The sequence below is a fragment of the Anas acuta genome, chromosome 29 (genome assembly GCF_963932015.1).
Source record: "Anas acuta chromosome 29, bAnaAcu1.1, whole genome shotgun sequence".
Lineage (NCBI taxonomy): Eukaryota > Metazoa > Chordata > Aves > Anseriformes > Anatidae > Anas > Anas acuta.
Genome location: NC_089007.1, coordinates 1,598,418 through 1,624,574, shown reverse-complemented (window position 1 = coordinate 1,624,574; position 26,157 = coordinate 1,598,418). Strand labels below are relative to the sequence as shown.

The 26,157-nt window shown below is 63.7% G+C and overlaps 6 protein-coding genes across 8 annotated transcripts; 2 read left to right on the top strand and 4 right to left on the bottom strand.

Moving 5' to 3' along the window:
- Positions 1-497: 497 nt before the first annotated feature.
- On the top strand, positions 498-2,870 carry TAC3 (tachykinin precursor 3). Its single transcript, XM_068663359.1, has 5 exons — positions 498-929; positions 1,579-1,699; positions 1,780-1,891; positions 1,979-2,008; positions 2,139-2,870. The coding sequence occupies exons 2-5, from the start codon at positions 1,598-1,600 to the stop codon at positions 2,243-2,245; spliced, it is 351 nt and encodes a 116-aa protein (XP_068519460.1). The 5' UTR covers positions 498-929; positions 1,579-1,597; the 3' UTR covers positions 2,246-2,870.
- A 71-nt stretch (positions 2,871-2,941) lies between these two features.
- ZBTB39 (zinc finger and BTB domain containing 39) lies at positions 2,942-10,361 on the top strand. Its single transcript, XM_068663343.1, has 2 exons — positions 2,942-3,088; positions 4,375-10,361. Exon 2 carries the CDS (start codon positions 4,480-4,482, stop codon positions 6,616-6,618), a length of 2,139 nt encoding a protein of 712 aa, XP_068519444.1. The 5' UTR covers positions 2,942-3,088; positions 4,375-4,479; the 3' UTR covers positions 6,619-10,361.
- GPR182 (G protein-coupled receptor 182) lies at positions 10,308-15,451 on the bottom strand. 3 transcript variants are annotated; one of them, XM_068663353.1, is made up of 3 exons: positions 15,242-15,451; positions 14,938-15,085; positions 10,308-13,457 (listed from the first exon to the last, which is right to left on the bottom strand). In XM_068663353.1, exon 3 carries the CDS (start codon positions 13,447-13,449, stop codon positions 12,355-12,357), a length of 1,095 nt encoding a protein of 364 aa, XP_068519454.1. In that variant the 5' UTR covers positions 13,450-13,457; positions 14,938-15,085; positions 15,242-15,451; the 3' UTR covers positions 10,308-12,354. The 3 variants fall into 3 exon arrangements, with proteins under 3 accessions (XP_068519454.1, XP_068519455.1, XP_068519453.1); XM_068663354.1 differs by having other exon boundaries at positions 14,873-15,451; XM_068663352.1 differs by having other exon boundaries at positions 14,938-15,451.
- Positions 15,452-18,319: 2,868 nt separating this feature from the next.
- On the bottom strand, positions 18,320-20,651 carry LOC137845854 (retinol dehydrogenase 16-like). The gene is made up of 5 exons (XM_068663355.1): positions 20,527-20,651; positions 19,502-19,835; positions 19,166-19,424; positions 18,657-18,820; positions 18,320-18,586 (listed from the first exon to the last, which is right to left on the bottom strand). Exons 2-5 carry the CDS (start codon positions 19,815-19,817, stop codon positions 18,357-18,359), a joined length of 969 nt encoding a protein of 322 aa, XP_068519456.1. The 5' UTR covers positions 19,818-19,835; positions 20,527-20,651; the 3' UTR covers positions 18,320-18,356.
- A 559-nt stretch (positions 20,652-21,210) lies between these two features.
- On the bottom strand, positions 21,211-24,129 carry LOC137845855 (retinol dehydrogenase 16-like). The gene is made up of 4 exons (XM_068663356.1): positions 22,871-24,129; positions 22,533-22,791; positions 21,758-21,921; positions 21,211-21,596 (listed from the first exon to the last, which is right to left on the bottom strand). The coding sequence occupies exons 1-4, from the start codon at positions 23,190-23,192 to the stop codon at positions 21,379-21,381; spliced, it is 963 nt and encodes a 320-aa protein (XP_068519457.1). The 5' UTR covers positions 23,193-24,129; the 3' UTR covers positions 21,211-21,378.
- Positions 24,130-24,299: 170 nt separating this feature from the next.
- LOC137845856 (retinol dehydrogenase 7-like) lies at positions 24,300-26,111 on the bottom strand. Its single transcript, XM_068663357.1, has 4 exons — positions 25,365-26,111; positions 25,028-25,286; positions 24,789-24,952; positions 24,300-24,640 (listed from the first exon to the last, which is right to left on the bottom strand). Exons 1-4 carry the CDS (start codon positions 25,684-25,686, stop codon positions 24,441-24,443), a joined length of 945 nt encoding a protein of 314 aa, XP_068519458.1. The 5' UTR covers positions 25,687-26,111; the 3' UTR covers positions 24,300-24,440.
- Positions 26,112-26,157: the final 46 nt, after the last annotated feature.

Sequence of the window (26,157 nt, the reverse complement as noted above, 5' to 3'; positions counted from 1 at the left end):
CTCCAGTGCTGGGGGGAGCAGGATGGAGCCTGGAGGCAGAGCTGGGCCGTGCTTGGAGAGGCCAAGCCCCCATCATCCTGGTCGCAGAGGGGCTTGGGGGAACGCGGCCACACATGGGGCTGGATTTAGGGCTGCTGGGACCCCTGGAGGTGGGCGTGCTGCTCACGGGACCAGGACCGGGCAGGTGGGAGAGCCCCAGGACAGGACAGGAGGCACGGGTGGGCTGCGCAGGGAGAGAGTGTGCGCACCTCTGTGCATGCTGTGCAGCCCGTGTCCTTGTGCACGGGTGTGCGTGCACACACCTGCGTGTGCATCCCAGGAGCTCAGCCATGACCCATTGCACCGTGAGCCCTCCCGGAGCCTGTCCGCACAGCCAAAGCACTCACCGGTGGCTCTGCCAGCGTGGCAGCACTCTGGAGACAGGGGCCGGTGCGCACACACGTGCCAAGAGGCTGTGGCGTTTTTGGAAGCGTGTCCCACCGCATGCATGACGTGTGCAGGGCCGGGGGCTGCGTGGGCACGGCGCTGGCTGCGTGCTGGCCCCGTACCCCGCGGCGGCACGACGTGGCAGGGAGCCGGCGAGCCCACGTGGGCGCGCTTGGGCCGCGGTGTGACTGCGCGTGCAACGGGTGTCACGGTGCCTGCGTGGGCGTTGAGCTGCAGGGTGGGGGTGCCACCCCCCGCGGCCCCCATTGGCGGCTCTCCTCTCGCCCACCCACGCCGTGCCACGGGCAGGGCCCCTTATTTAGCTCCGCGCGGCTGGCAGCGCTGGGGTGCTTCACCTCCAGGCTGAGCGTGCCCGAGAGCCATCGGCACAGCCTGCGGCCGCTGCCCACTGCCTCTCGCCGCTCCGCAGCCACCGGAGGGACGAGGGACACGCTGCCCGCGCTGCAGCTGAGGGCTGAGCAGGTCCCCGAAACCCGTGCCAGGTACTGTGGGGTCCCCCGGGGAGGCCGCTGCCTCCGCTCCTCGCCCAGCCTGGGCTGGGGGAAGGTGAAAGGGAGCTGGAAGCTGCAGCAAGAGCTGGGCTGGGAGGAGAGAGGGGTGAAGGAAGGTGGGGAGGGCTTGGGGGGTGGCTGGAAGCCCGGGGCTGGGACCTTCCCGGGGGGCTGTGGCTGTTGGAGGGGGTGTGCGTGGTGCGTGTGGGTGTCTGTGGACGTCTGCAAGGCTGAGTGGGTGCCTGTGATCCCTGCGTGTCCGTGCTCCATCCTGCGTGTGTTTCCACCACCCCAGCTGGCGTGTGGCGGCACAAACCCGGCACAACGGGCACGAGTCCTGGCACAGGACCCCCAGCTCTGCACTGCAGCCATTCTCTCTCCTCCCCAGCCCCCCCAGCACCTCTGCAGTACATCTCTTGCACTGCAGCCCCCCACCGCGTCCCCCTTGCCTCCCCCCCCCCGTTTTTCTTCATGCCCCCACCGTGCCGCAGCCCCCCCCAGCTGGAAAGGGCTGGGGAGCGTTTGCTGCCCCCGGGCCCCCATCCCTCGTTCCGCTGCTTTCCCCTCCCAAAACCTTGCCCCGGTCCGCGCCGTCCAGGGGGCGAGGGGCGACCCTGGCCGCTGCTGACCCCTCCCGCAGGTCGCCCGCCCCGGCGAGGATGCGGAGCCGCGCGGTGCTCGCCCTGCTCGCCCTGGCTTTGCCGCTCGCCCTCGCCCGCTTCGCCGCCGCCCCGCCGCCGGGCCCCGCGCTCCGTTCCCAGGTAGGGCCGAGCCGTCGGGGCGGCCGTCGGGGAGGCACCGGGCGGCCCCCGCCCGCGCTCACCCCTCCGCTTCCCCGCAGAGCGGCCCCGGCCCCGAGCCGCTGCTCCCGGTGCTGCCCTGGAGAGCCCGCGGCGGCCCCCCCGGAGCCGCCTTCGCCGCCCTGCTGCAGCTGCTGCGGGAGGAGGACGCCGGTGAGAGCCGGGGGGGCGCTCCCGGTCCCGGCCCCGGTCCCGAACCCCGCCCCGACGGCAGCGCTCAGCCTCCCGCTTCTCTTCCAGGTCCCCCGGCGCTGGCGTCTCCCCAGAAGCGTAAGTCCGCTCCGCTCCGCTCCACTCCCGGACGGTGCCAGCCCCGCAGCGGCGGCCGAGGGGGGGGCCCCGACGTGGGCACGGAGCGGGGCCGGGCCCGGTGGGAGCTGACCCCGGGCTCTCTCCGCAGGGGACATGCACGACTTCTTCGTGGGGCTCATGGGGAAGCGGATGGCGGAGCCCGGGCGGGCGGCGGGGGAGGCCCGGGGGGCTGCGGAGCCGCAGCGGAGGGGCTGAGCGCAGCCCCCCTGCTCCCCAGGGCCCCCCCCGGACGCCCCCAGGGCCGCCGGGTCCCAGCGCCGGGCAGCGTGAGGAGGGACCGGGGGGCGGCAGCACCAGGACCCCCCCCGCCGGGCTCCGTCCCGGGCATCGCGGGGGGGCTCCGGGGGCCGTGTCCTGGCGCCTCGGAGCGGGCGGCGGCTGCGGGGCCAGAAGGGACCGGAGGCGAGCAGCGACTGCGGAGCCGTCGTGGGAGCCCGTCGGGGCCGGGACCGGGACCGGGAGTGGGGACGGGGCTGGGGGCGGGAGCGGGGCCGCGCTGCCGTCCGCGCTGTACGGGCACCAGAACCCAAACATCGCCCCCAGCCCTGGCTCGCTCCGTGCCTCCGCTGCGCCTCGACGGGACCCGACGGGCCCGGGAGGGACACGGGGAGGAGACGGGGCGGGGAGGAGACCCGGGGGGGGGGGCTGCTCATGGGCTACAACGACCCCCCCACACACCTCCCCCCCCACATCCCCACATCTCCACCTGCCCCAGCTCCCCTCGACGTCGCCCCCGGTTCCCTCGTCCTCCCCCCCCTCCCATCCCCGCGCCGTTCCAGCCCCGTTAACCCCCCCCCCCCGGCCCCGTGTCCCCCCCCCCCAACTCCAGGTGCCCCCCCCCGCCCCCGTGCCACCCCCCCCCCTCCCCCGCAGTTCCCCTCCGGGCCGTGGCGGCGCTGTGGCCCCGACGGGGGGGGGCGGGCGGCGGAAGGCGGCTCCGGTGGCGGCCGGCGCGGGCGCTCGTCGCGGCGGCGGCCGGCGGAGGGCGGGGCGGCGCCTTTGTGTGAGCGAGCGGCGATGGTGCGGGGCGCCGGGCGGGTAAGGAGCCCCCCCCCCCCCCCGGGGCCGCCCCCCCCCCACCTCCCGGGGCCGCCCCCCCGGGGCCACCCCCCACTCCCACCCCCCCACTCCCCGGAGCCGCGTCGCCCCCCTCGGTCCCCGGCTCCCCTCGCCCCCCCCCCCTTTCCCGTTGCCCCCCCCTCGCTTTCTACCCCCCCTCACTTTTCTGACCCCCCCCCTTCCTCCCTTTCTGAGCCCCCCCCTCCACCCCTCGGTCCCCCCCCCCAACGGGTTCCCCCCGGACCCCCCCCCCACGTGGTCTCTCCCACCCTCCCCTCGCCGAAATCGTGGCCAATTCGGGGCTGCTTGGTGCCCCCCCCCCCGGTGCCTCCCCCTCCCGTGTCCCCCCCCTCGGTATCCCCCCCCCAGTTCCCATTCCCTCGGTGGCAGATCCGTGCCCCCCTCCCCTCGCTTCCCTCCTCCTCCCCCCATTGCCCGGTCTCTTCCCCCCCCCCCCCCACCAGCATCCCGAATTGTGGGGGACCCATCCTCGGCTCCCCCTGCACCCACAGCCCCCCCCCCAGCACCCCAGGGTGGGGGGCACACTTCCCCGGCTCCTCCTGCACCCGCAGACCCCCCACCTGCCCCAGAGTGGGCAGGGGGCTCCGGGCAGGGCTCCGGGTGCACCCCAGCAGAGCACCCCCCAGCCTGCCCCCCCCCCCCCTTTTCCTTGCTATGGAAGCTGGCACCAGGGCGCTGGTGTGGGACCCCCCCAGCAAACTGGGTTTTGAGACGCGTTTCGGCCGGTTCCCCTTCGTGTCCCCACATGTCGGGGGCTTTCGGTGCCCTGGGTGCTGAGGGTGGGCTGGGGGCTCGTGAGCAGGGGGGGGGTGGCCGGGCTGGGGGCTGCAGGATGGGCCGGGAGGTGGCCCCCAGGGGGCCCAGCGCTGCGGTGGGGGGGGGGGGGGCGAGACCCCACCAAAACGCCCACGTGGGTGCGGGGGAGACCTGAAGCGAGGGTGGGCGGCGGGCAGGGGGCTGCGAGGCAGCGGTGTTGGAGAGGCCTGGAGGGGAGCCCCCCCCCCCCCAGCACTCTGTGAGCGGCGGAGCCGAGCGCGGTGCCCAGGGCGCATCAGGAGCTTTGGGGCATCGCTGGCAGAGCCGGCGGCTTCTTAATTTTATTTCCTGATACGAGAGGGGCTCCGCTCGCCTCCACCTCAGGAGCTGGTTCCCAGTTGCTTGTCAGGAGGGGGGGGGGTTGAGGTCTGCCACGACACCTCCCTGGCTGTGAAGGTGTTCAAGTTTTCACGTTTTCCTCCCCACAGAGCCCCTTGCCCTGCCACTTTCTGGATGCCAAGCACCTCCTGCGGCTGATGAGGGCGTGAAGAAGCAGCTGAGCAGGACAGGGAGACCCCCAAGCAGCTGCTAAGATGGGCATGAGGATCAAGCTGCACAGCACCAACCACCCCAACAACCTGCTGAAGGAACTCAACAAGTGCAGGCTCTCCGAGACCATGTGCGACGTCACCATCTTGGTGGGCACCCGCTCCTTCGCCGCGCACAAAGCCGTCCTGGCCTGCGCCGCGGGCTACTTCCAGAACCTCTTTCTGAACACGGGGCTGGACGCCGCTCGCACCTACGTCGTGGACTTCATCACCCCGGCCAACTTCGAGAAGATCCTCAGCTTCGTGTACACCTCCGAGCTCTTCACGGACCTGATCAACGTGGGCGTCATTTACGAGGTGGCGGAGCGGCTGGGCATGGAGGACCTGCTGCAGGCCTGCCACTCCACCTTCCCCGACTTGGAGAGCTCGGCCATCCCCAAGCAGCCCTCCCTGGCCATGGGCGAGGGCCGGTCGGGTCCTCTGAGCAGCGCCTCCTCCGAGCAGAACCATTCGCTGGGGGAAATCCGGAGCGGCGGGGAGCATTTCGGCCCCGAGCGCGGTTACCTCCTGCACGGGGAGGCAGTGGGCGGCTACAAGGAGGACGACAGGAATAACGTGAGCGAAGGCGGCCAGGCCCTCGCCCTGATGCAGCAGCAGCAGCCTCCTAAAACGGAGCAGGAACCAGATGTGGAGCAATTCGCTCCTGCCGTGAGCATGGCAGCCCAGCCCAGCCTGGGCAGCGTGAACGTCGTCGTTCAAACCACCACGAGCTCCTGCCAGCAGTATAAAGTCCAGAGCAACGGTGACTACAGCAAGGGCGGCTTCTTCACCACCGACGCTTCCCTGGACATCTCCACGGGAAGCAACTCCTGTCCCAGCAACAGCAACCACTCCAAAGAGCAGGGCTTCGTGCAGATGGATGAGCTTCAGCTGGAAGATTTGGGCGAGGACGAACTGCACTTCGAAGATGCCAGCGAGGAGCTGGGCCCGTCAGAAGAAGTCATCGAGCTGAGCGACGACAGCGAGGAAGAGCTGGCCTTTGAGAACGACAGCCGGGATAGCAAGGCCATGCCCTGCCAGGTGTGCAAGAAGGTGCTGGAGCCCAACATCCAGCTGATCCGCCAGCACGCCAGGGATCACGTTGACCTGCTGACCGGGAACTGCAAGGTCTGCGAAACCCACTTCCAGGACCGGAACTCCAGGGTCACTCACGTTTTGTCCCACATCGGCATCTTCCTCTTCTCCTGCGACATGTGTGAGACCAAGTTCTTCACCCAGTGGCAGCTCACCCTGCACCGCAGGGAAGGGGTGTTCGACAACAACGTCATCGTCCACCCCAGCGACCCGCTGCCGGGGAAGGTCGGCGCGTTCAGCGGGGGATCCGGCTCGGAGCTGGCGTGCGCCGCCTGCGGGAAGCCTTTGGCCAAAGACTTCCACACCGTCCGCAACCACATCCTGGACCACGTGAACCTGAAAAGCCAGACGTGCGGCGTGTGCGATCAGAGGCACCTGAGCCTCTGCAGCCTGATGTGGCACGCCCTGTCTCACTTGGGGATCTCGGTCTTCTCCTGCTCCGTTTGCGCCAACAGCTTTGTGGACCGGCACCTCCTGGAGAAGCACCTGGCCGTCCACCAGAACGTGGAGGAGGCTCTTTTCCGCTGCCACTTCTGTGGGCAGAGCTTCAAGCTGGAGGCGGCGTACCGCTACCATGTCAGCCAGCACAAATGCGGCGGCGGCCTGGACATCCGACCCAGCTTCGGTGACCGGCTCCAGCCGCAGGGGCTGCAGAAGAGGAAGCTGCCCGAGGAGTTCCTGAGCGAAGACCTGGCACTGCAGAGCCAACCGGGCAACAGCAAGTACAGCTGCAAGGTCTGCGGGAAGAGGTTCGCCCACACCAGCGAGTTCAACTACCACCGGAGGATTCACACCGGGGAGAAGCCCTACCAGTGCAAGGTGTGCCACAAGTTCTTCCGCGGCCGCTCCACCATCAAGTGCCACCTGCGGACGCACTCAGGGGCCCTGATGTACCGCTGCACCGTGTGCGGCCACTACAGCTCCACGCTCAACCTCATGAGCAAGCACATAGGCGTGCACAAAGGCAGCCTCCCCCCGGACTTCACCATCGAGCAGACTTTCATGTACATTATCCATTCCAAAGATGCGGAGAAAAATGCGGACAGCTGATGGGGTGAGGCAGGGCAGGGCCAGCAAAGGAGCAAACGCTCGCGACAGAAGCTGTGGAGAAACGTCGCTTATTTTATTTAATGGTCAGGCGTCATGGATGGAATCCTCCTTTTCTGTTTTTATTATTTTTATTTTTTATTTTTTTTTAATTTTTGGCCTTGCTAGGGCTTTTTAGATTGGCATTGTACAAATCAACAGCACGTAAGCTACATCACTGTTTCTGAGAAGTCCGTTGTGTTTACTTACCTCTGATCCTGTTAGAGGCCAATGAGTTTTGTGTTTTTAGCATTTCTCACTAGGTTTTGAATCTAGATTTTTTTTTTAAACCTTTTAGCCCACTTGACTAGGCTAACCCTCAGTTTGAGCTTACCCACAAACTGATGCTGCTAAGATATTTTGACACCTGACCTCAGTAGAGAGGGACAGAGCTAGAGCAGGATGATGCTGGACTTGAAGAAAAAGAAAAAAGACAGGAAAAAAAAGACTCGTTCTAGGCATCACTGGGGTTCTGCTGCTATTGTGAGGAGAGTCCGTGTCACAGGATCGGCCTTGCCACCGTGGCTCCGCTGCAGGGGAGACGAGCAGGCAGTGAGGCGGGATGCCAGGGGCAGGCAATGGAGGGCGGCCGGGGGCTCTGGGCACGTTGCTGCCGTGCCCACAATGCTGCTGCCGTCTTCAAAGACCCCGTTTTTGGACAAAGGGAAAGGAAGGAGCCGGCCACCTCGTGGCAGGGAGCAGCCCGAACAGAGGGGTGCTGCGAGCAGGGAGGTCCCGTGGAGGAATGGCCGAGCGAGGCAGGGCAGAGGCTCCGTGCTGAGGGATCGGCCGCTTCCTAGGAGGTGTTTTGCAGCCCTTCCTGGGATGATGCTTCGCTGCGTCCCAGGGCATCGTGTTGGAAGCTGCCGGAGAGCAGCGGTGCTGAGGCTGCGTGGCCCCGGCGCACGAGCACAAGCCAAAACCGTGGCCTTATCTCCCCGTTGGTGTTGTCGGGAAGGATGGAGCTCTGCCGGAGGCATGGCCCCTGCTGCTGCCACCACTGCATCCCGGACGCGTCCCCTCGCTGACGAGCGCTGCAGGACGGTGTCGGTGCCGATGTGAGTCCGTTCGCCTTCTGTCGCGACGCCGTGACCGTGGCGCGGTGCTGGGGTGGCCGCTGGGAGCCGCGTGTGCTGCAGCCTGGGCTCCCGGGGCCGGCCCGGCCCTGCCGGCAGTGTTTACACCAGGAAGGGTGGGACCGGCTGGTTCCCATGCTATCCTGCTGTGGGGCAGAGGTGGAGAGGAACAGATTTTTCCAAATACCACAGCGTGAGTTATAACTGCCCTTAGGTAACTCCTACTACCTCACAAACAGGAAGCGCTTTCAAGCTACGGTCGTCGTAAATTGGGCTCCTGTGCTTCTGCAAAGATAATGCTGTTACAAAACAAAACTAGTGATTTGCCAACCCTGCGAGATCACCCCCGCTAACCCCCTCCGCTCCAAGGGGCAACCCGCAGCCCAGCGTGGTCCGGACGCGTGGTTCGTGAGCTAGGAATTCCTGGGGATTGCTCCCCCCGCTCCACTGTGGCCTTGGGCAAGTCACTTCACCTCTTTGCCTCAGTTTCCTCATCTGTAAAATGAGGGTGGTAACACTTGTGGTACCGACCTACCTCCCTGGAGTGTGCTGAAGATTACTGGCTCACATCTGCAAAGCGCGTGGAAGATGCAAAGCACCTCGTGAGTATTAACGTGTAGCATCCGAGGAGATGACGGCCTCCATCCCCTCCTGTCCTGTACCAGTTTCCTGAGGTACGGTGGCCACCCGGCTGGGTCATTTGACTTCTGTCACAGCCTTCCCCATCGAAGCAGCTCTTCCTTTAGTCCCATCCAAGTCCTGTGGAAGGAGTTATGTAGCAATAGAAGGTGGGGGGAGACTGAAACTTGTGGGTTGAGGTAAGGGCAGGGAGCTCTCCCCCCACTTCCCGTCATGGGCACAACAGCCTTGGCTTGGGGAAGATTAATTTCTTGCCAGTTAAGAACAATAGAACAGAGAGAACTAAACGCAGACTGAAAACACCTTCCTCCCATCCACCCTCTTCTACCTCCTCCCCCAGGCAGTGCGGTCAGCCTGCGATGCCTCCTCTCCACCTCTCCTTCATCATCACGCTCTTCCCCTGCTCCACGCGGGGTCCCGCCCTTGGGATGCCCCAAATCGATCCCGGCTCTCTGGGCTGCAGCAGCCTCCTTTGGGGCACGTTGCCTGTTCCCCCCTGGTCCCCTCCAGGTCTGCTCCCACACCTGGAGCACCGACGCGCCCTCCTTTTCCCACCTCGGTGTCTGCACAGGGCAGGGGCAGAGGAGCCGACCTCACCTGGGAGGAAAAAGGGAAGCGGAGGCTGCTGAGGGGTTCGCGTCCTTTCCCCCGTTTGTGTTATTTTGGCCAGGTTTGGGCCAGCTGACTGCCTGCTGGGGGTGCCTAACGGGACTTGTCCGCTTGGCATTTAGGTGCCTGCAGGATGTTTACAGAGGAGAATAGGCACTGAGACGGTAGGTGGCTGGTGCGGGAGATGGGGAAGGTGTCTGTGAGCTGGAGCTGCTTCCCGAGTGCTGGTTGTGGGGGGCTGCCCGTGGCCTTGGTGCAGGACCCCCGGCAGTGAGGAGCCGTGCCCACCCCGCTGGCTCCAAGGGAAGGGCTCAGGAGCTGTGCTGGGGGCCGGCAGCGTGTCGCCGGGGGGGCTCGCTGGGGCACAGGGTCGCCTCCCTTGTCCTGATGGTGGCGAGGTGTGCTGGTGGATGGGGGCCCTGGCGTGTGGGGAACGGCCGTGGTCTGCTCTGGAGGTTGTTATGAAGGATGTGAGGGAGGCTTGGGACCGCCGAGTCTTCAAAGCCTCGAGACGCTCCTGAAATGCCCCAGGAGCTGCAATGAGCTTCGGGATGCCTCGGGGCACTGGTGCATGGTAACAGCCTGCGGCCCCGTGTCTAGCTAAGCTGTGAAGCAAAAGCCTTTTGTGCACATAAACCAAAAAAGAGAAGCTTTTACACTGAAACAGTAGCGGGCAAAGCAAGCCCACCCTTCTGAGCACAGAGACAGGAAAGCAAAAGCCCACCCCATTTTCTGCCGGTTGCTTTTGGTGTGTGGGTGGGGAGAGAGCGCTCAGGTCCCTGATGTTTCTGTCTTGGGTTCTTCCCTGTGTGGTCATGAATTATTCCCACGAGAAGCTGCCTGCGATGGGCAGCGAGCTCTCGTTTATGGAGGCAGTGTGGGGACGGGGCCGTGGCTGAGAGGGGCTGAGGGAGCTCTCCTCCCCTGTGGTTGGGGGGCTGCATGGCGTGCCCCACATTGGGTTCAGCCCCACACGGCCCCTCTGCCAGCCCCCCCAGGCCTGGGATGGGGCCTCAGCAGCCCCCCCAGCGCTGTGAAGGGTGCTCGGAGCTGCCTTGCTCTGACCCCTGCAACGCATCGCGCCGTTCTGGTTTGTCCTCCCCTTTCTTGAAGGATCCGGGTCTCTTAACAAAATAATTAAACAGAAAAAAGAAAAAAAAAAAAGTTGAATTGCTGTCTAACCTTTTTGTTAAGTTAATAGTAGGTACTGACCTCCTGATATTTAAGTGTTTACTATCTATTTGCTGTAAAGTTTTGTATATTTTGTAAACTTTCCCCCCAAATAGTAGATGTTTAAAATCGTTGTACATCGGGTTCTTTTATACTCCATTGTTCAGCACAAATTGTGGTTTTTATTTAGAATAATAAAATGAAAAATGTTGATCTCTTGTGCCTTGTTTCTCTGTTAAAAAGAAAATAATAACAATTCTTTTTATAAAGTTAGCCAGTGCCAGGAGCAAGTGCTGGACAAATTCAAGCTGGGGAGGAGGCCCAGGAGCAGCGGGTATTTGGGGATGCTAAAGGAACGCGCTGCTGGGACAGCTTCCCATGAGAGGGGACAAGGGAAGGCTGGGAGGGAGTCAAGGGGAGCTGCAGGACCTGCAGGGTTTTGGAGCCAGGTCTCTGGGTGAAGCCGTGGGTGAAATAATTCTGCCTCGTGCTGTCCGGGGGGAGGTTGTGAGGCTGCTCTGGCACAAAGTTGCAGATGCATTAGGAGAGTTTTCTTTAAAACAAAACAAAAGTTTAATAGGTCGAATGCCAAGTTGTACATGTTTAGGTAACTGGAATATAGTGCTGTCCGGGTTATGTCATGCATCAGATGTCTTGCTATTGTGTGCTTATCTTCAGTTTCTTCAGTGAGAAGGAGAGGGCACGGGCAAAAGGAAGCCCCGAGAGGGGTCGGGCGCGGAGCCACGCTCAGCTGGCGGCTGCCTCCACATCCCCTACCAAAGGGGCTGCCCTTGTGTCGGGGGGCTGACTTCTGCCCTGGCTGCTCAGCAAATATTTCTGTGACAGAGAAGGATTTGTCTTTTCCTGCCTGGGCCGGTCCCTTTCTGGAGGCGAGCAGGGACATCTCTGCGCAGCAGCCCTGGGGCGTGCAGCGGGGGAGCGGAGCGGCCCCCGGCCAGCCCCACGGTGACCGTGGGTCCGTGTCAGCCCGGCACATCCTGCCCTCCGCTGCTGGAGGCGAGCATCCTGTCCAATTTGCTTATGCCTTGCTTTTTTAAAAATGGCTTTCTTAAGCAGCTCAAGGCCTCCAGATTTATGAATTCCCTTCCAGCGGCTGCTGCTCCTTCACCTTCCCCTACCCAGGGCTTGACCCGCAGCATGTGACTGAGCAGAAGCCAGACGGGGAGGAACTTTCTCCAGATGCTCCAGTTTCTTGCAGCCCGTACTCTGAGGATGTGCACATGGAAGTGCCGCAGTGCACACCTTCCATGCGACTTTGATTGAGAGGGAGCGCGTGTCAAGGACTGCCAGAGCCCGCCGGTGCTTAGAAAGGTGCCCAGTGGCTGAGGAACCCGACACGAGATGCTTTAAAGGAGACCAGTGTTAAAGAGCTGGGTGCAGTACGCAAACCAGGAACCCTAACTCGATTCTCCCATCATGTTTGAAGGCAGACTTGCGCGGTGAAACCCAGTTCTACTTGTCCCTAATTGACTGCTGGGTTTGAACAATCGCCCTCAATGAGTTGCCGATGTTGAGTGGTTCCTCCCCTCGTTAAAGCTCAGCTCTGTGTCATGCTCAGCACCTCTGGGTTTTGTTGCCTTCATTTCTGTAAAATCAGGCTTTCAGCTCCCTGCCAGGTGCTGCGAGGGAAGGTTTGTCTTTCAAAGGCATGAATTTCATCTCGTTCCTGCTTGGGAAAGCATCAGAGCAGAAGGGCAGCGTTCATCCCATACCTTTGCAGCAGGCTATGCCCAGAGCACACGGGTAAGTGAAAGTAGGGGCTGCAGAAAACCCTGGGCTAAAGGAAGAGGGCAGCATGTTCCCCACCCTGCGTGGCTGTGGGGAAGGCTGGGGGCTGCTGGCGTCAGGTCCCAGCACTGGGTTTGTGAGCAGGTTTCAGAGCAGACAGAGTACAAGTGTTTGGAAAACAGGAAATAATCTCTTTCTCTTATTCTTTCGTTAGCTAAACAGATCCGATAGGGCAGCACATCAGAGGCGATGTGTCTGCAGCTCCCTGCACCATCTCATTTCATGCCTGGCACTCTGCCCTTGCCTTCAGATCACAGCAGGTGGCCAGCCAAGAAGTGTTGTTTAAAAGCAAAGTGTCTGCTTAGCACCAGGGAAAATAACCTTACTGACCGCAGTGAGCCCAGGGAGCTGGCCACCCCCCTGGGGCCAGCCATGAGCGGGCAGTCCAACACCCCGCTTAATTGGGGGGGTTGTTGTCCTTCGTGATGACGATGGAGTGCTGCGTGGTGGAGGAGGAGTTGTCTGCACCTTTCTGGCCGGCGAGGTCTTTGGGGATGTATTTCACCACGGCAGAGATGAGCTTGCTGCGGAAGTTTTTGCTTAGGAAATTGTAGAGGATTGGGTTGATCACGCAGTGGAGCAGGGTGAAGCAGTCTATGATGTCGTAGAAGAAGTAGAGGAAGTGAGCGAACGTGCAGTGGAGGATGATGTGGTTGCCGTCCAGGGTGAGCAGCGTGAGCGTGACGTGGAAGGGCAGCCAGCTGACGAGGAACACGATGATGTAGGCGTAGATGAGCAGGCAGTGCTTCCTGCTCTCCGGCTTGGTGCGCTTCAGGAACCTGGCCGTCAGGACGTTGAACACGGCGATGATGGGGAAGGGGATGAGGAACCCAATGGTGGTGGTGGCCAAGCTGACCGCCAGCGCCCACTCGTCGTAGGTCTCGAAGGGGGCCATGAAGATGCAGATGGGCTCTCCGGTGTTGACCAGCTGCATGTGAGCCACCTCCAGGAAGGGGATGGCTGCTGCCAGGACCCAGCAGCAGGCGCAGATGATGCGGCGTGCCCGGTGCTGGTGCTTACGCCAGAAGAGGGAGGAGCTCGTCAGGGACACGTAGCGATCCACGCTCAGGCAGGTGAGAAAGAGGATGCTGGCGTACATGTTGGCGAAGTAGAAGTAGTGTGTGAAGCGGCAGAGGAAGCTGCCCCAGAGCCAGGTGTAATCCAGCATCACCTCCAGCATCCAGATGGGCAGCGAGAGCAGCACGCCGAGGTCGGCGATGGCCATGTTGATGATGTAGAGGTTCACCAAGCTCTTGTTGCCCCGTGTCTGCCAGTTGACCCAGATGACGAGGAGGTTCTCCACCAAGCCCACCACGAAGATGACCAGGTAAAGGATGAAGAGGACGACGCGCTTGACGTTCTCATCCAGGCTGAACTCGCAGAAGGTGTAGGTGTAGTTGAAGAGGTGGAACAGCTCAGACCAGTTGTGGTAGTGTACATACTCATTTGGGAGAGTGGGCACCTCGCTGGGGGCAGCGGTCGTCTCAGCCATTCTGGTAGCTGCAAAGAAAGGGAGAGCAATGACCTGCGGAGCCCTTCGGCAGGGGCAGAGAGCTGCAGCCACGCTGGGAGCCCCTGCCGGGCACTAGAGCTGGGAAGCATCCGCACGCTCAGCTTCTTGATAACTTCAATTTCTGCTCTTGGCCATCCCAAATGACGACTGAATTGCAGCACCGGGGTATGGGACACAGGGGTCTCACAAAGACCCAGCTGTGGGTGTCACACTATGAGACTTGCTTGAATTAAGCTTGTCTGGAGACTTGCTCACCAGGTCTTGCCTTATATCCCTCTGCCTCTTTGCACTGAGGGATACTAGAGATCCCTCCCCCCCCCAAAAAAAAAATATAAATAAATAAATAAAAGAAAAGAAAATAATCCTATTTATAAGGGGCAGGAGTTTTCATTTAGACATAAGAAAAGATCAAAAGGGAAACTCAGACAGAAAATCTAAGTGGCTGCACAGAGTGGGGCAGCTGCAAAATAGAGAAAAATAAGCTGGTCTCTCCTGGCAAAGTTCGGTCACTGGGGGAGGTTCTGGAAGTACATATGTATTTTTTTTTTTAATCCTAGGGGATTTTATTCCGATGGGTAAATTCCTACATCACCCCTCCAAAGATGCTGCATCAGCATTGAACGTTAACCTCACATCGCCAGCTGCAAGCAGCAGCCTCCCAGTCCCCCAGCTCTGTTCCCACTTCCATCCCTGTTGGACCACAGCCAGCGGTGGCCGTACCCTGGGGACACGCGGTGCTGGGGACTGGCAGGTGGCAGAGACAAGGACCCAGTCAGGGCACCTGCAAGCCCCGAGGCTCAGCAATGTCAGCGTGGGCATGGGGGCTGCAAGCCTGGGAGCCTCCCTCACAGCTCCCTGCAGCTGCCTCCACGCCTCCCGCACTCAGGTTCCCCCGGCGCAGAGCTGGTGGGATCCCCACTGCTGCTGCCCTGCCCTTACACGCAGAGGTGCACCCCGGGGCCGTGGTCAGGACCACGAGGCATGCAGGAGACCGCAGCAGCAGCCATGCCCCCGCTGTGGTGTGCAGGTGCCGTGCAGCCCAGCTCCCTCGCTCCTCCCTGCCGCGCACCGCACTGGATCCCCTCGGGGCTCCGAGTAGGTACCAAAACTATGAACTTAAGGGAAACGTAACAGCATCCTTTTATTGCCACAAGCATGAAAGCCTGTGGATCCCAGCACGGCTGCAGCCACACGGCAAAGGTGCCGTGGACCCTGTTGCAAAACTCCCAAGAGGACCCATCCCTGGGAATGCTGAGTGCAGCGCTGCACTGGGGTACCCCACAGCACCACGCGGAGCTCCACGCACCACAACCAGCACCCCCAGACCACCAGCCCCAGTCCTGCCCGGGCACTGTCACCCTCCTGAAAGCTTTGGCAAGAAGCCCATGGGACTGGAGCCTACCTGTGCCCAGGGCTTTTGAATCCCGAGGCAGCGGTGGGAGAGGGGCGCGAGGCGCACTGGCTCACCGGCGGGCGTGCGGAGCAGCTGCACGGGGCGATCCTCGCGGCACGGCGGCTGGCGTTTGTCTGGGAATGCAGGGATGCAGCTGCTGTAGGGCTCGGGGTGGGCTCCGGGATCCTCCCCAGCAGGAAATGACCATGGCAGCCCGATATCCTGAGAACAGCCCAGCGCGAGGGGATGTCAGATGTGGCTTCCAGCCCCCCGGCTTGGCGTGCACCTGAGGTCACGGTGTGCTGGGGAAGGGGAGCCTCAGGAAGGTGCCAGCATCAGCACCAGAGAGGCTCCGTGGGTGCTTCAGAGCCACCTCACCTGCTGCCTGCTCCATGAAGGACCTGGTGGCCACCAAGCTATGGGCCTGATCCTGCCCAGGGCTCGCTGGTGCTGTGGGCAGGGGGAAAATCAATCAGCTGGGAGCCCCAAGGGTTAGGGTGGGTTGGGGGGAATGTGCGTGCCTGTCCCTGAGGCATTGCTCAGGGGCCCTCAGGCTTTCCTTTGGGGAAAGAGCCCAAAATCAGCACACTGGGGACACAGCACACTGCTGAGGGGGCAGAGCAGCCACGTCCCCCAGGGCACTGCCTCTGAGCCAGGATTTTAGGCTTGGGGGCAGCTGGAGTCGCGATTCCTCCTCAGCTGTCGGAATTCGCTGCAGATGGCTATCTCCACAGCAACACCTCTGGCCAGGCAGCAATTAATCAACCCAACATGATTGCCTGGCAGTTTTGCAGGGGAAGGGAGGGGGGCTTTAGCCTTGCCCCTATGCTGGGGAGGGGGCTGATAGGCAGAACGTTTTGCATCGAGCTGCAAGTCCTGCAAAACAATTGCAGGAAATCTCCTTTTCAAGTGCAGACAAGACATTGTGATCAACAATCGGCTCGGAAGGAAGGCACGGCTGGAACAGGGAAGCATACGGCACTGATAAGTCGGCCCTTGCACAACAACAGGCCAGTCGCCAGCGACCCCAGCGAGCAGGTACCCCGGCCCCGCAGGGTCCCAGCCTCTGTTTGCAAAGGGGAACTCGGGGGAAAGGCAGGAATTGGATGTAGGCCGCGCACTGCAGCCACGGCCAGCAGGGGCTGATGCTAAGAGGGGGTGAGGGGGTGAGAAGCTGGCCCAGCCCCAACAGCCCCTGGACTCTGTCCTGCCCTGCAGGGCCAGGCACCAGCATGAAGGCCTCGGGGGCATTTATTTGTTTTCATCTCCCTCACCCTCTAAGACTGGTGCATGTGATCCAGCTTTGATGGCACAAACACTACGCACCGTGGGCTGGCAAGCTCCTTGTCTTGGCATTTTATTTCCCAAGGGCTTAGGGAAGGACTTGTCCTCGGAACAGGGTACGTGTACTTGGAACAGGACTTGTATCCCTGTACTCGGCTCTGGTGAGGCCGCACCTCGAGTACTGTGTTCAGTTTTGGGCCCCTCGCTACAAGAAGGCCATGGAGGTGCTCGAGAGTCCAGAGAAGGGCAACGAAGCTGGTGAGGGGCCTGGAGAACAAGGCCTACGAGGAGCGGCTGAGGGAGCTGGGCTTGTTCGGCCTGGAGAAGAGGAGGCTCAGGGGCGACCTTATCGCTCTCTCCAGGTACCTTAAAGGAGGCTGTAGCGAGGTGGGGGTTGGCCTGTTCTCCCACGTGCCTGGTGACAGGACGAGGGGGAATGGGCTAAAGTTGCACCAGGGGAGGTTTAGGTTGGATGTTAAGAAGATGTAGAGCTCAGTGATATGGTTTAGTGGGGACTGTTAGCGTAAGGTCAGAGGTTGGACTGGGGGATCTTGAGGTCTCTTCCAACCTAGACAATTCTGTGTGATTCTGTGTAAGGACCAGACCTGTCTGTGAAGAACAAAAGCATTGGTACACGCAGCAGGAAGGACTGAGTGACGCAGGTGACCCTGCAGCGGCTGGATCAAGAGCAACCCGAGGGACGTAAGGCTTTCCTGGGGCATTTTGGGGCTGCCCGATCCCAGCCAGGACTTCCAGCTGCAGGAGCTGGTGGCATTTCCAAGCCAGCTGTGCTGCCAGGAGCAGGACAGGAGCTGGGGCAGGCAGCTCGGCTACTCCCCATATCTGCTGGGATGCTCCAAGGCCACCGGCACCCAAACGTGACCGTCTGCAGCAAGCCCAAGGGGCCCCCACCCTCTCCAGGGGCCTGCTTCTCCCATTTGTTTGGAGATAAATGGGATAAGAGGCCGCTTCCTCTCCGGAAAGGCACCGCTCCAGGGCTCAGGGCAGGGCGGGAGGGGCAGCTGGGGGAGCTCAGCTGGGGGGGGGGGGTGTCCCTGGGGCACCGGCACTCGAGAGACTTGAAGCCCCGCTGGAGCTTTTACCCCCACGGAGCTGAATCCGGGCCCAAAATTCCCGTGGGATTTGTACTTCATGGTTTCCGGCTGCAGGCAGGGCTGCTCTGGGACCAGCCGTTCTCCCAGTGCTGCCCAGCATCGTCGCTGCGCTCTGCAGCCCCTGGGGATGTGCAGGGACGTGGTGCCGTGCAGGGACGTGGTGCTGTGCAGGGACGTGGTGCTGTGCAGGCTGCTCCCTGTCCGGCTTCTCGCCCCGGCGCTGTCCTGCTCTTGCACCTGAGGGAGAAGCACCGTGGGACTCGGGTGGGTGGGAGCCAGGCTGCTGGTAACTCTGCTCTTACCCCGCAGGCAAGTGCACAACCTAAGGGGCTTGTCTCCCAGCTGATCATCGCTAATCAGCCCTTAATTAGGGTTATAAAGGATGTGAGTTGCCGCCCACGCAGCTGATGTGCCGAAACCCAGCGACAGCCACTTGGTGCCTAGGGGAGCCTGCAGACAGTGGGGCTGTGCCTCTGGGGGCTTTGCATGGGGCCGGTCCCTGACTGCTCAGATGAAGCCAGGAGCTGGCGGCTGGGGATTTCTCCCCCTGTGCTAAAGGCACAGCAAAAAGGCTGCCCGGGTGCTCACAGCCAGCTCTCAGCAGCTGAGGGAGGTAGTGAGCTAAGGATAAAGGCACCCAGAGCACTACAGAACCATGCGGCAGCTCTGGAGCCTGTGGATCTGGCATGCGGGTAAGCGTTTGGCCCTAAATACCCCCCAAAACCAAATAAAAGCCTGGAGGAAGGCTGCACGGGGGTTGTCCTCCCTGCAGGCCACGGCTGGTGGCCAGGGGACCAGTGTCTGCACCCCACACGCCAAGCTGTGCGAGGTGTCCTTGGGGTCTGGGGAGGTGGGAGAGCCGAGGAAGGCTGCTGCTGCCCAAGGGGACGCTGCAGGACCCCCGCAGGGCTGTCGGGGCAGGGCTGTCCCCACAGCCCTGATGCTCACAGCTGCTCTGGCCAAGGCTTGGGTACGCCTCGAGCAGAGCGGGTGGCCCAGGACCGCGTCCCCAGCTCTGAGGATGGAGCTCGCCATGGGAAGCCCCCTTCCCACCAGCTTTATTGAGCAGCGTAACACGGACAGAGACGCACGTCTCAGGGGCGTGCGGGTGTCCCCCCGGCTGGGATGGGCAGGAAAAAAGTGCTGATGGTGTCGGAGAGCCAGGTCGGGCAGTAGCTGAGCGGCAGGAAGATGAGCTGGGCGTCCCAGCCGGCCGTGTAGCGGCTGCGGGGGCAGCGGGCGAGCAGCGCGTGCTCCATGCAGCCGGTGACGATGCACAGGCGGGAGCTGCTCAGGCGGTGCAGCAGGGCCGTTTGCCGGGCATCTGGGGGGGACAAATGGGGGTCAGCAGCACAGCCCTGGGGGTGTGAGGGCTGGGGAGAGGGGGTACTCACAGGATTCCAGGTAGTGGGGGCCGTAGGCTGCCTGGATCTCCGCTGGGAGCCTCTCCCAGAGGTGCTGCAAGGCCTTCACCAGCCCCCCGGGGTTGGTCATCCCCGTCTGGAAGCCACCGGGTTCGATGATGGAGATCTGCACCCCAAAGGGGCGCATCTCACGCCTGGCTGGGGAGGGGGCCATCAGCACCCCAGGGACCAGGCATTGCAAGGCAATGGGGACCCCACTGACACCCCTCTGTCCCCCAGGTGGCAGCTGGGGAGCCCTCGCCTCTCCCTGGGGCTCCTCAAAACCCTTCTCTGCTTGCACAACCCCTGGTTCCAGCCTTGCCCTAGTTTCCCAACCCGCAGGGACATCTTTCACAAACCCTCCCCATGGCTCAATGCTCATCTCAGCTGCAGGGATGGGAGGCAGCTGGGCACAGCTCAAAGCCCCACATGGGGAAAGCAGGGCACAGCTGCCCAGCACACGGGAGCCCCTAGTGGGATGAGGCTGGCCTCCCCCATACCTGAGGGTGTCGGAGAAGGCCTCCACGCCGTACTTGGAGGGGCAGTACCCCCCGCCGAAGAAGGCGATCCGGCCCATCACGCTTGCCACGTTGACCACCCGACCCCGGGCTCTGCGCACCAGGGGCAGGAAGCTCAGCGTCACCTCAATGAGGCCGACCAGGTTGACATCCAGCACCTTGACGAAGTCGTCCTTGCTCAGCCACTCGTTGGGGGCAGCGGGGATAGCGACTCCAGCATTGTTCACCAGCCCCCAAAGCCCTGGGGAGGGGATGGGGTGACACAAGCTCTCTGCCCCCTTGCCATGCCCCAGCCCCAGCCGTGTCCCCCCGTCCTACCTCGGTCACCCACGCGCTCCCGCACCCAGGCGGTGGCGGCGGCGATGCTGGCGCTGGAGGTGACGTCCAGGAGGACGGTCTGCAGGCGCTGCGAGGTGGCCGCCCGCAGCTTGGCGGCCCCCGGCTCCGTCAGGCAGCCCGCCAGCACCCGCAGCCCCCGCGCGTCCAGCTGCCGTGCCAGCAGGCTGCCGAAGCCCGAGTCGCAGCCCGTGATCAGCACGAACTTCTCCGAGAGGCCGGGCACCATCTGACGCTCCCGGTACCAGCGCCGCAGCCACAACAGCCCCGCCAGCACCGCCACCAGCCACAGCCACATCCTCGCTGGAGCTCGGCTCTGGGGGAAGGAAGAGGCAGTGTCCCGTGCGCTGCCCTGGGGTGAAGGCTGGGTCCTGGGGAGCGCTCAGGCACTGGTGGCGTCGGGGTTGGAGCAGCTGCCGCTGCGCCCCGGGAGCTGTTAGTCTCAGCCATCGGACGGCTCTCCTGAGCACGTAGCCTTGGGGGCTTTTCCCTGGTGCTGGGTGGTCTTTGGATCTCCGGTGTGAGGCCCTGCACTTCCCGGCTGGCTGCTGCCTGTGGGAGCCCGTTGCAGCCAGTGATCCTCAGGTGGGCACGCTCGCAGCAGGTACGGGTTCAAGGCTCTCTCTCCTACACGGCCCCTGTATTTCCCTCAGACCCCAACCACCCGTTCTGCTCAGCACTCGGTGGCTGTTTCCTTCTGGCCCTCTTACACACGAGCTTTTGTCCTCAGTGTGACTAAGAAGCACCAAGGACGTGTTTTTGGTGGAGCCTTGCTGTGCTTCTCCTGAGTGTGACGCCGCTCTGCCGCTGTCCCTGCAGCAGCGCGATGGGCTGGGGACCTTCAGAGCAGAGCCCACCTCCCCCTCAGAGCAAGCTCCTGCCATAGCAGCGTTTGGATGCCCCTGAGCCAGCTGTGTCCGACCCTTCCTGAACCTCCCTCCAGATGTGCCTGACCCAGCCGGAGGAGCTGCACCTTGCGAACGCTGCGGCCCCAACCCCGGGGTTACCTGGGCAGGTCCTGTGCTGCTCTGGTCCCACTCAGTGAAGGTCTGTCGCAGCCCATCCTGGTGTGGGGGCTGTATAAATAGAGGCTGGCGTGCACCAGCCCCAGCCCAGGTATTGAGCAGCAGCTGGGGGAAGAGCCAGAAACCTGAATTGCAGAAGAGGCTGGATTGCACCAGCCCCCATGATAAAACTCCATTTCTTCATTGCAATTCACTGCCTCATCTTGCACAGATCCACGTGCTGGGAGCTCTGCTTTGGCCTCTGGTAGCTGCCTGTGCTGGCAGAGCTGGTTCAGACCCTTCAGGACACGGCGCTGGGCTGAGTTTGCCCGGCTCAGAAGCCCTGGGGCGGCTGCTTTGTCCCCTTTACCCGGGGCAGGCAACGGAGGGGCTGGGGCGAGCTCAGAGCAGCAAAGCGGGGCTGGGGGCTCCCCTGGCCGCCTGCTGCAGTGCTCAGTCCCCTTCCCAGCCCCTCTGCCCGTGGGGCACGGAGCCGACTGCTGCATCTCGTGGCCCCTGGGTGTCCCCAGCACCAGGGCACAGTGAAGTGAGCAGGGGCTGGTGCAGGCAGAGAGGCTCACACGGCCGTGCCAACACCTCTGTCCTGTCTCTCCTGGTGCAGGCAGGGGCACGGCCTCGGTGCGCTGTCTGAGGGAGGGGGCACAGCTAAAAAGAAAAGCCCTGCCGTGAAGGGAAGAGAATATTGTCTTTATTCAGCAGCAAACCTGTTTGCTAGCAGGTGACAGCGAGTTGCAGGATGTACGCCGAGCTAGGAATTTAGGAACTTCTCCGCACGGCTTCAGCTGCGGGGCGATGCCAGATCTCAGCCCCTGGCTGCTGCTGCCTGCAGCGACCTCAGGCTTTCTGGTCAGGTTTGGGGTAGGACCAGGTCAGGATCACGTCGGCGATGGCGGAGGGCAGGTAGCTGAGGGGGATGTAGAGCAGCTTGGCGTCCCAGCCGGCCGAGTAGCGGGCGCGCGGGTAGCGGCTGGTCAGCGCGTGCTCCATGCAGTCCGTGACCAGCGAGAGGTTGGAGTTGCACCTCTTGTGCATCTTCTTGGCTCCTTCCAGAACTGCGGAGGCAGAAGGGGCCAGGCGGGTGCTGAGCCTCGTGCCAAAGGCAAGTGAACGGCTCCACTGGCTCTCAGGGTGGCTGGACACCCTGCGGCCCCGGGGTGGGCTTTGGCTTCGGGGAGGGAGGACCGTGGCTTTAGCTTGGAGGTGGTGTACTTACAGCCCTTCAAGTAATTCTCCCCGTAGGCTGCTTTCGTTTCATCCGAGACCTTCTCCCAGGTGCTAAGAAAACACTTCTCCAGGCTCTCGGCGCTGGTGATTCCTGTCTTGAAGTAGCCTGGCTCGATGATGCTGACCTTCACCCCGAAGTGGCGCATCTCAAGCCTGGAAGGGTCCGAGCGCCGTGGGACCAGATTTCGGCAGCCAGCACGGGGCCGCGCAGGATGCACGGCAGCCTCGTGACAGGGGACTGTGGGGGGATCCTGAACACACCAGCACACCCCGTGCCAGCCCCAGCACGCGTCCGAGGCGGTTCGTGAGCAAATGTTTGCAGAGCCTGGATGGGATGGGGTCAGCACAGACCTCGGGGACGTTCCCCCGGGATCTGGAGCGGGGGCAAGGTCCAAGCAGGAGGTTCCCTGCCCAGGCAGGTGGTGTCAGCCTGCCGCCAGCAGCCTCCCCTGCAGCCAAGCAGATCCAGCATGCGGGGGACCGAAATCAAAGCCCTGCCACATCCTTCACCGTCCCCTCCCTTGGGCTGCCTCCGCATGTTCTGGGCTGAAGCCAGAGCGGAGGCTGCCAGCGGTGGGCAGCGCACCGTGTGGGTGGGCGCTGCGTCCCCAAAGGCCCTCCTCGTGCATCTGGTGGCAGCAGCTCCAACAAGCCCACGTGTGCTCGCTGGGGGTGGCAGAGGAAAGGGACTGAGCAGATGAAGGCTCTGCCAGAGAAGCGAAGCAGCCTGAAGAACCAGCAGCGGGCTCTGCACGTGGACTTACCGGAGGCTGTCGGAGAAGGCCTCCACGCCGTACTTGGAGGGGCAGTACCCCCCGCCGAAGAAGGCGATCCGGCCCATCACGCTCGCCACGTTGACCACCCGGCCCCGGGCTCTGCGCACCAGGGGCAGGAAGCTCAGCGTCACCTCGATGAGGCCGACCAGGTTGACATCCAGCACCTTGACGAAGTCGTCCTTGCGCAGCCACTCGTTGGGGGCAGTGGGGACAGCGATCCCGGCGTTGTTCACCAGCCCCCAGAGCCCTGGGGAGGGGATGGGGTGACACCGGCTCTCCGCCCCCTTGCCGTGCCCCCAGCCCCAGCCGTGTCCCCCCCGTCCTACCTCGGTCACCCACGCGCTCCCGCACCCAGGCGGTGGCGGCGGCGATGCTGGCGCTGGAGGTGACGTCCAGGAGGACGGTCTGCAGGCGCTGCGAGGTGGCCGCCCGCAGCCTGGCGGCCCCCGGCTCCGTCAGGCAGCCCGCCAGCACCCGCAGCCCCCGCGCGTCCAGCTGCCGTGCCAGCAGGCTGCCGAAGCCCGAGTCGCAGCCCGTGATCAGCACGAACTTCTCCGAGAGGCCGGGCACCGTCTGACGCTCCCGGTGCCAGCGCCGCAGCCACAGCAGCCCCGCCAGCACCGCCACCAGCCACAGCCACAGCCCCATCCCGGGCAGGAGTTCAGGGCTCAGCGAGCGCAGCGGAGACGCTCGGGGGATGAGCGGGAGCAGGCACTGCTGCAGCCGCAAGCACTGGGTCAGGCCCACACCGACCTTGGACCTGCCCAGCCCTGCAGGGCTCGGTAAATCAGTGCTGGTGGTGGGGCCGGATCTGGGGCTCACGGCGCTGTGCCAGTGGCTGAGGCTGCAGCCAAGCCTGGTGAGGCACGGGCGGGGGACTCAGCCCCACGGTGCGTCCCTTTCCAGGCTGGGTCCTGGGCAGGAGTGTGGTGGTTGCCTGCCCCGTTCCCGTGTCTCCAGCTCTGTCGGCAGCTGGGGCGTGCTGGAGGCGTCTCACTGCAGGCACTGCCCTGGGCTGCGTCTTACGGCAGCGTTACGGAAGGAGCCTGAAGGAGCAGGCGCTGCGTTTCCAAACGCTGCTCGCTTCTGCTTTTATCACGGGCATCTGGTGGCTCTGGGAGGAACCAGAGCTGGAGAGCAGCAAGGAGCTGCGCTGAGCTTGTAGGCACACGCCTGCACAAACAGTGCCCACAAATCATTCCTGCGCTCCCCGCGGCATCACTGAGCCTCTCCCCTGCCCCCTTGCAAACCAGCCCAGGGGCAGCCTGTTGTTGGCACGGGGCTGCAGCACGTCCTGCCGCAGCTTTTGTCTTTGGTCCTTGGGGTTTTGGCTGGGTCTGCACCCACATGGGCACCCCACGGACCTGTCCTCCCCCCTGCCTGATGCAGCCCCCTGGCTGCTCCCCCTGCACACAGAGGGCATCGGAGGGGAGCGCGGGACAGCCCCTGCGGAGCCTGGGGCCAGTGAACTGAGCTGTGTTGTCCCAAGAGGGGCGCGAGCACCGCACTGGGGTCTTCTGGGGCCAGGAAGGAGCTTCAGTCCCTCCCAGCCCTCCCAGTCCCTGTGGTCGTTCCTCTGCCCAGCAGTGTTTGATGCCTCACCCCATCCCCAGGGATGCCCCTGTCCTCCCCTTCCCTCCTGGGGAACCAGGCTGCCCCCGTTCCTTTCTGCTTTGTGCAGCGTGAAACCCCCGAGAGCAAAGAGCAGTGGGCGGGGGCGAGGCAGCGACAGTGGCTACGCAACACACGAAGACACTCGGGGCAGTGTTGCTTTCTATGAAATGGGTGCAACCGTCAACAACCGACTGGAGCCAGCGGGGCCCGGGGCACACGCCTGATGCCGGGGGGGCCACGAGCAGCACCGTGCCGGGCACCGGCTGTGCCCTTAGCGCACTGCTAGGCGCTCCTGGTGGCGAGCAGGCGGTCAGCCCAGGCGCTGGGCAGGTAGGACAGGGGGATGTAGAAGAGCCTGGCGTCCAGCCCGCACCCGTAGCGAGTGCGCGGGTACTTGGCCGTCAGCGCGTGCTCCATGGCGTTGGTGACGAGGGAGAGCTTGGGGTTGGCTGTGGTGATTAAACGCTGAAAATTGCTGTTGTCTGCGGAGGGGAAGAGAGAAGCAGGAGCTGGCTGGGTGCCCCGTGCCACGCTGAGATTTCACCCAGGGAGGGCAGCACGTTTTGTTTTCCTTCCCCTGCCGCAGGATCCCAGCCACAGCCCCCTGGGACCCCTGGCACCCGCACTCACAGGCCTGGAAGTACTGCTGCCCGTACTCCTGCTTGACCTCGCTGGGCGCGCGGTCCCACGCCCGCACGATGCTCTGCTTCGCCTCGGCAGAGTCCAGGATGTTGGTCCCGAAGCAGCCAGGCTCAATGATGGACACCTTCACCCCGAAATCCAGGAGCTCGCGCCTGGAAGGCAGCAGTGAGCACAGTGCAGCAGGGATTGGGGCTGGGAGAGGGACAGGGGGCTGGGACTGGGGGTACCTGAGGCTGTCGGAGAAGGCCTCCACGCCGTACTTGGAGGGGCAGTACCCCCCTCCCACCAGGGCGATGCGCCCCACCATGCTGGCCACGTTGACCACCCGGCCCCGGGCTCTGCGCACCAGGGGCAGGAAGCTCAGCGTCACCTCGATGAGGCCGACCAGGTTGACATCCAGCACCTTGACGAAGTCGTCCTTGCGCAGCCACTCATTGGGGCCAACCGGGTGGAAGATCCCAGCGTTGTTCACCAGCCCCCAGAGCCCTGGGGAGGGGATGGGGTGACACAGGCTCTCTGCCCCCTTGCCGTGCCCCCAGCCCCAGCCGTGTCCCCCCGTCCTACCTCGGTCACCCACGCGCTCCCGCACCCAGGCGGTGGCGGCGGCGATGCTGGCGCTGGAGGTGACGTCCAGGAGGACGGTCTGCAGGCGCTGCGAGGTGGCCGCCCGCAGCCTGGCGGCCCCCGGCTCCGTCAGGCAGCCCGCCAGCACCCGCAGCCCCCGCGCGTCCAGCTGCCGTGCCAGCAGGCTGCCGAAGCCCGAGTCGCAGCCCGTGATCAGCACGAACTTCTCCGAGAGGCCGGGCACCGTCTGCCGCTCCCGGTGCCAGCGCCGCAGCCACAGCAGCCCCGCCAGCACCACCACCAGCCACAGCCACGGCCACATCCCGGGCAGGATTTCAGGGCCCAGCGAGCGCAGTGGGGCCGCTCGGGGGGCGAGCGGGGAAGGCGCTGCTGCAGCCACAAGCACTGGGTCAGGCCCACACCGACCTTGGACCCCCGGGACCGGGCAATGACCGCGGGCGGAGCCAGGGGCTGAGCTCCCCGGGGCGCCCTGAGCCCCCCTTGGCCCTCCCCGGCCGCCGGGGCTCGCTGCAGCCCCGTGCCCTGCCCGTGCCCGTCTGGGAGGTGCCGAGCCGAGCCGGGCCGGGCCGTGCAGGACTGGGGTGGGCTTCGCAGTGCCCGGCCGTGCCGTTCCGTGCCCTTCTGGGCCATGTCAGGCTCTGCAGTGCCCGGTCCCGAACCGAGCCGAGCCGAACCGAGCCGTGCCCGGCGGCAGTGCCCGGTCTGTGCCCGGTGCCCTGCCCCCCCGAGCCCCCCCGAGCCCCCCGAGACCCCCCGAGCCGTTCCGTGCCCC

What these genes read in the sequence shown, in the direction of transcription:
- LOC137845854 (XM_068663355.1), bottom strand. Translation starts at nt 19,817, where the DNA reads ATGTGGCTGTGGCTGGTGGCGGTGCTGGCGGGGCTGTTGTGGCTGCGG. An exon ending in GGAGCGCGTGGGTGACCGAG is followed by an intron (nt 19,425 to 19,501) that starts GTAGGACGGGGG and finishes TCCCCTCCCCAG; the next exon opens with GGCTTTGGGGGCTGGTGAAC. An exon ending in CCCCCACTACCTGGAATCCT is followed by an intron (nt 18,587 to 18,656) that starts GTGAGTACCCCC and finishes TGTCCCCCCCAG; the next exon opens with ATGCCCGGCAAACGGCCCTG.
- LOC137845855 (XM_068663356.1), bottom strand. Translation starts at nt 23,192, where the DNA reads ATGGGGCTGTGGCTGTGGCTGGTGGCGGTGCTGGCGGGGCTGCTGTGG. An exon ending in GCCTTCTCCGACAGCCTCCG is followed by an intron (nt 21,922 to 22,532) that starts GTAAGTCCACGT and finishes GGACCCTTCCAG; the next exon opens with GCTTGAGATGCGCCACTTCG. An exon ending in GGAGAATTACTTGAAGGGCT is followed by an intron (nt 21,597 to 21,757) that starts GTAAGTACACCA and finishes CTGCCTCCGCAG; the next exon opens with TTCTGGAAGGAGCCAAGAAG.
- ZBTB39 (XM_068663343.1), top strand. Translation starts at nt 4,480, where the DNA reads ATGGGCATGAGGATCAAGCTGCACAGCACCAACCACCCCAACAACCTG.
- TAC3 (XM_068663359.1), top strand. Translation starts at nt 1,598, where the DNA reads ATGCGGAGCCGCGCGGTGCTCGCCCTGCTCGCCCTGGCTTTGCCGCTC. An exon ending in GCTGCGGGAGGAGGACGCCG is followed by an intron (nt 1,892 to 1,978) that starts GTGAGAGCCGGG and finishes CTTCTCTTCCAG; the next exon opens with GTCCCCCGGCGCTGGCGTCT. An exon ending in GCTGGCGTCTCCCCAGAAGC is followed by an intron (nt 2,009 to 2,138) that starts GTAAGTCCGCTC and finishes CTCTCTCCGCAG; the next exon opens with GGGACATGCACGACTTCTTC.
- GPR182 (XM_068663354.1), bottom strand. Translation starts at nt 13,449, where the DNA reads ATGGCTGAGACGACCGCTGCCCCCAGCGAGGTGCCCACTCTCCCAAAT.
- LOC137845856 (XM_068663357.1), bottom strand. Translation starts at nt 25,686, where the DNA reads ATGTGGCCGTGGCTGTGGCTGGTGGTGGTGCTGGCGGGGCTGCTGTGG. An exon ending in GCCTTCTCCGACAGCCTCAG is followed by an intron (nt 24,953 to 25,027) that starts GTACCCCCAGTC and finishes GCTGCCTTCCAG; the next exon opens with GCGCGAGCTCCTGGATTTCG. An exon ending in GCAGCAGTACTTCCAGGCCT is followed by an intron (nt 24,641 to 24,788) that starts GTGAGTGCGGGT and finishes TCCCCTCCGCAG; the next exon opens with ACAACAGCAATTTTCAGCGT.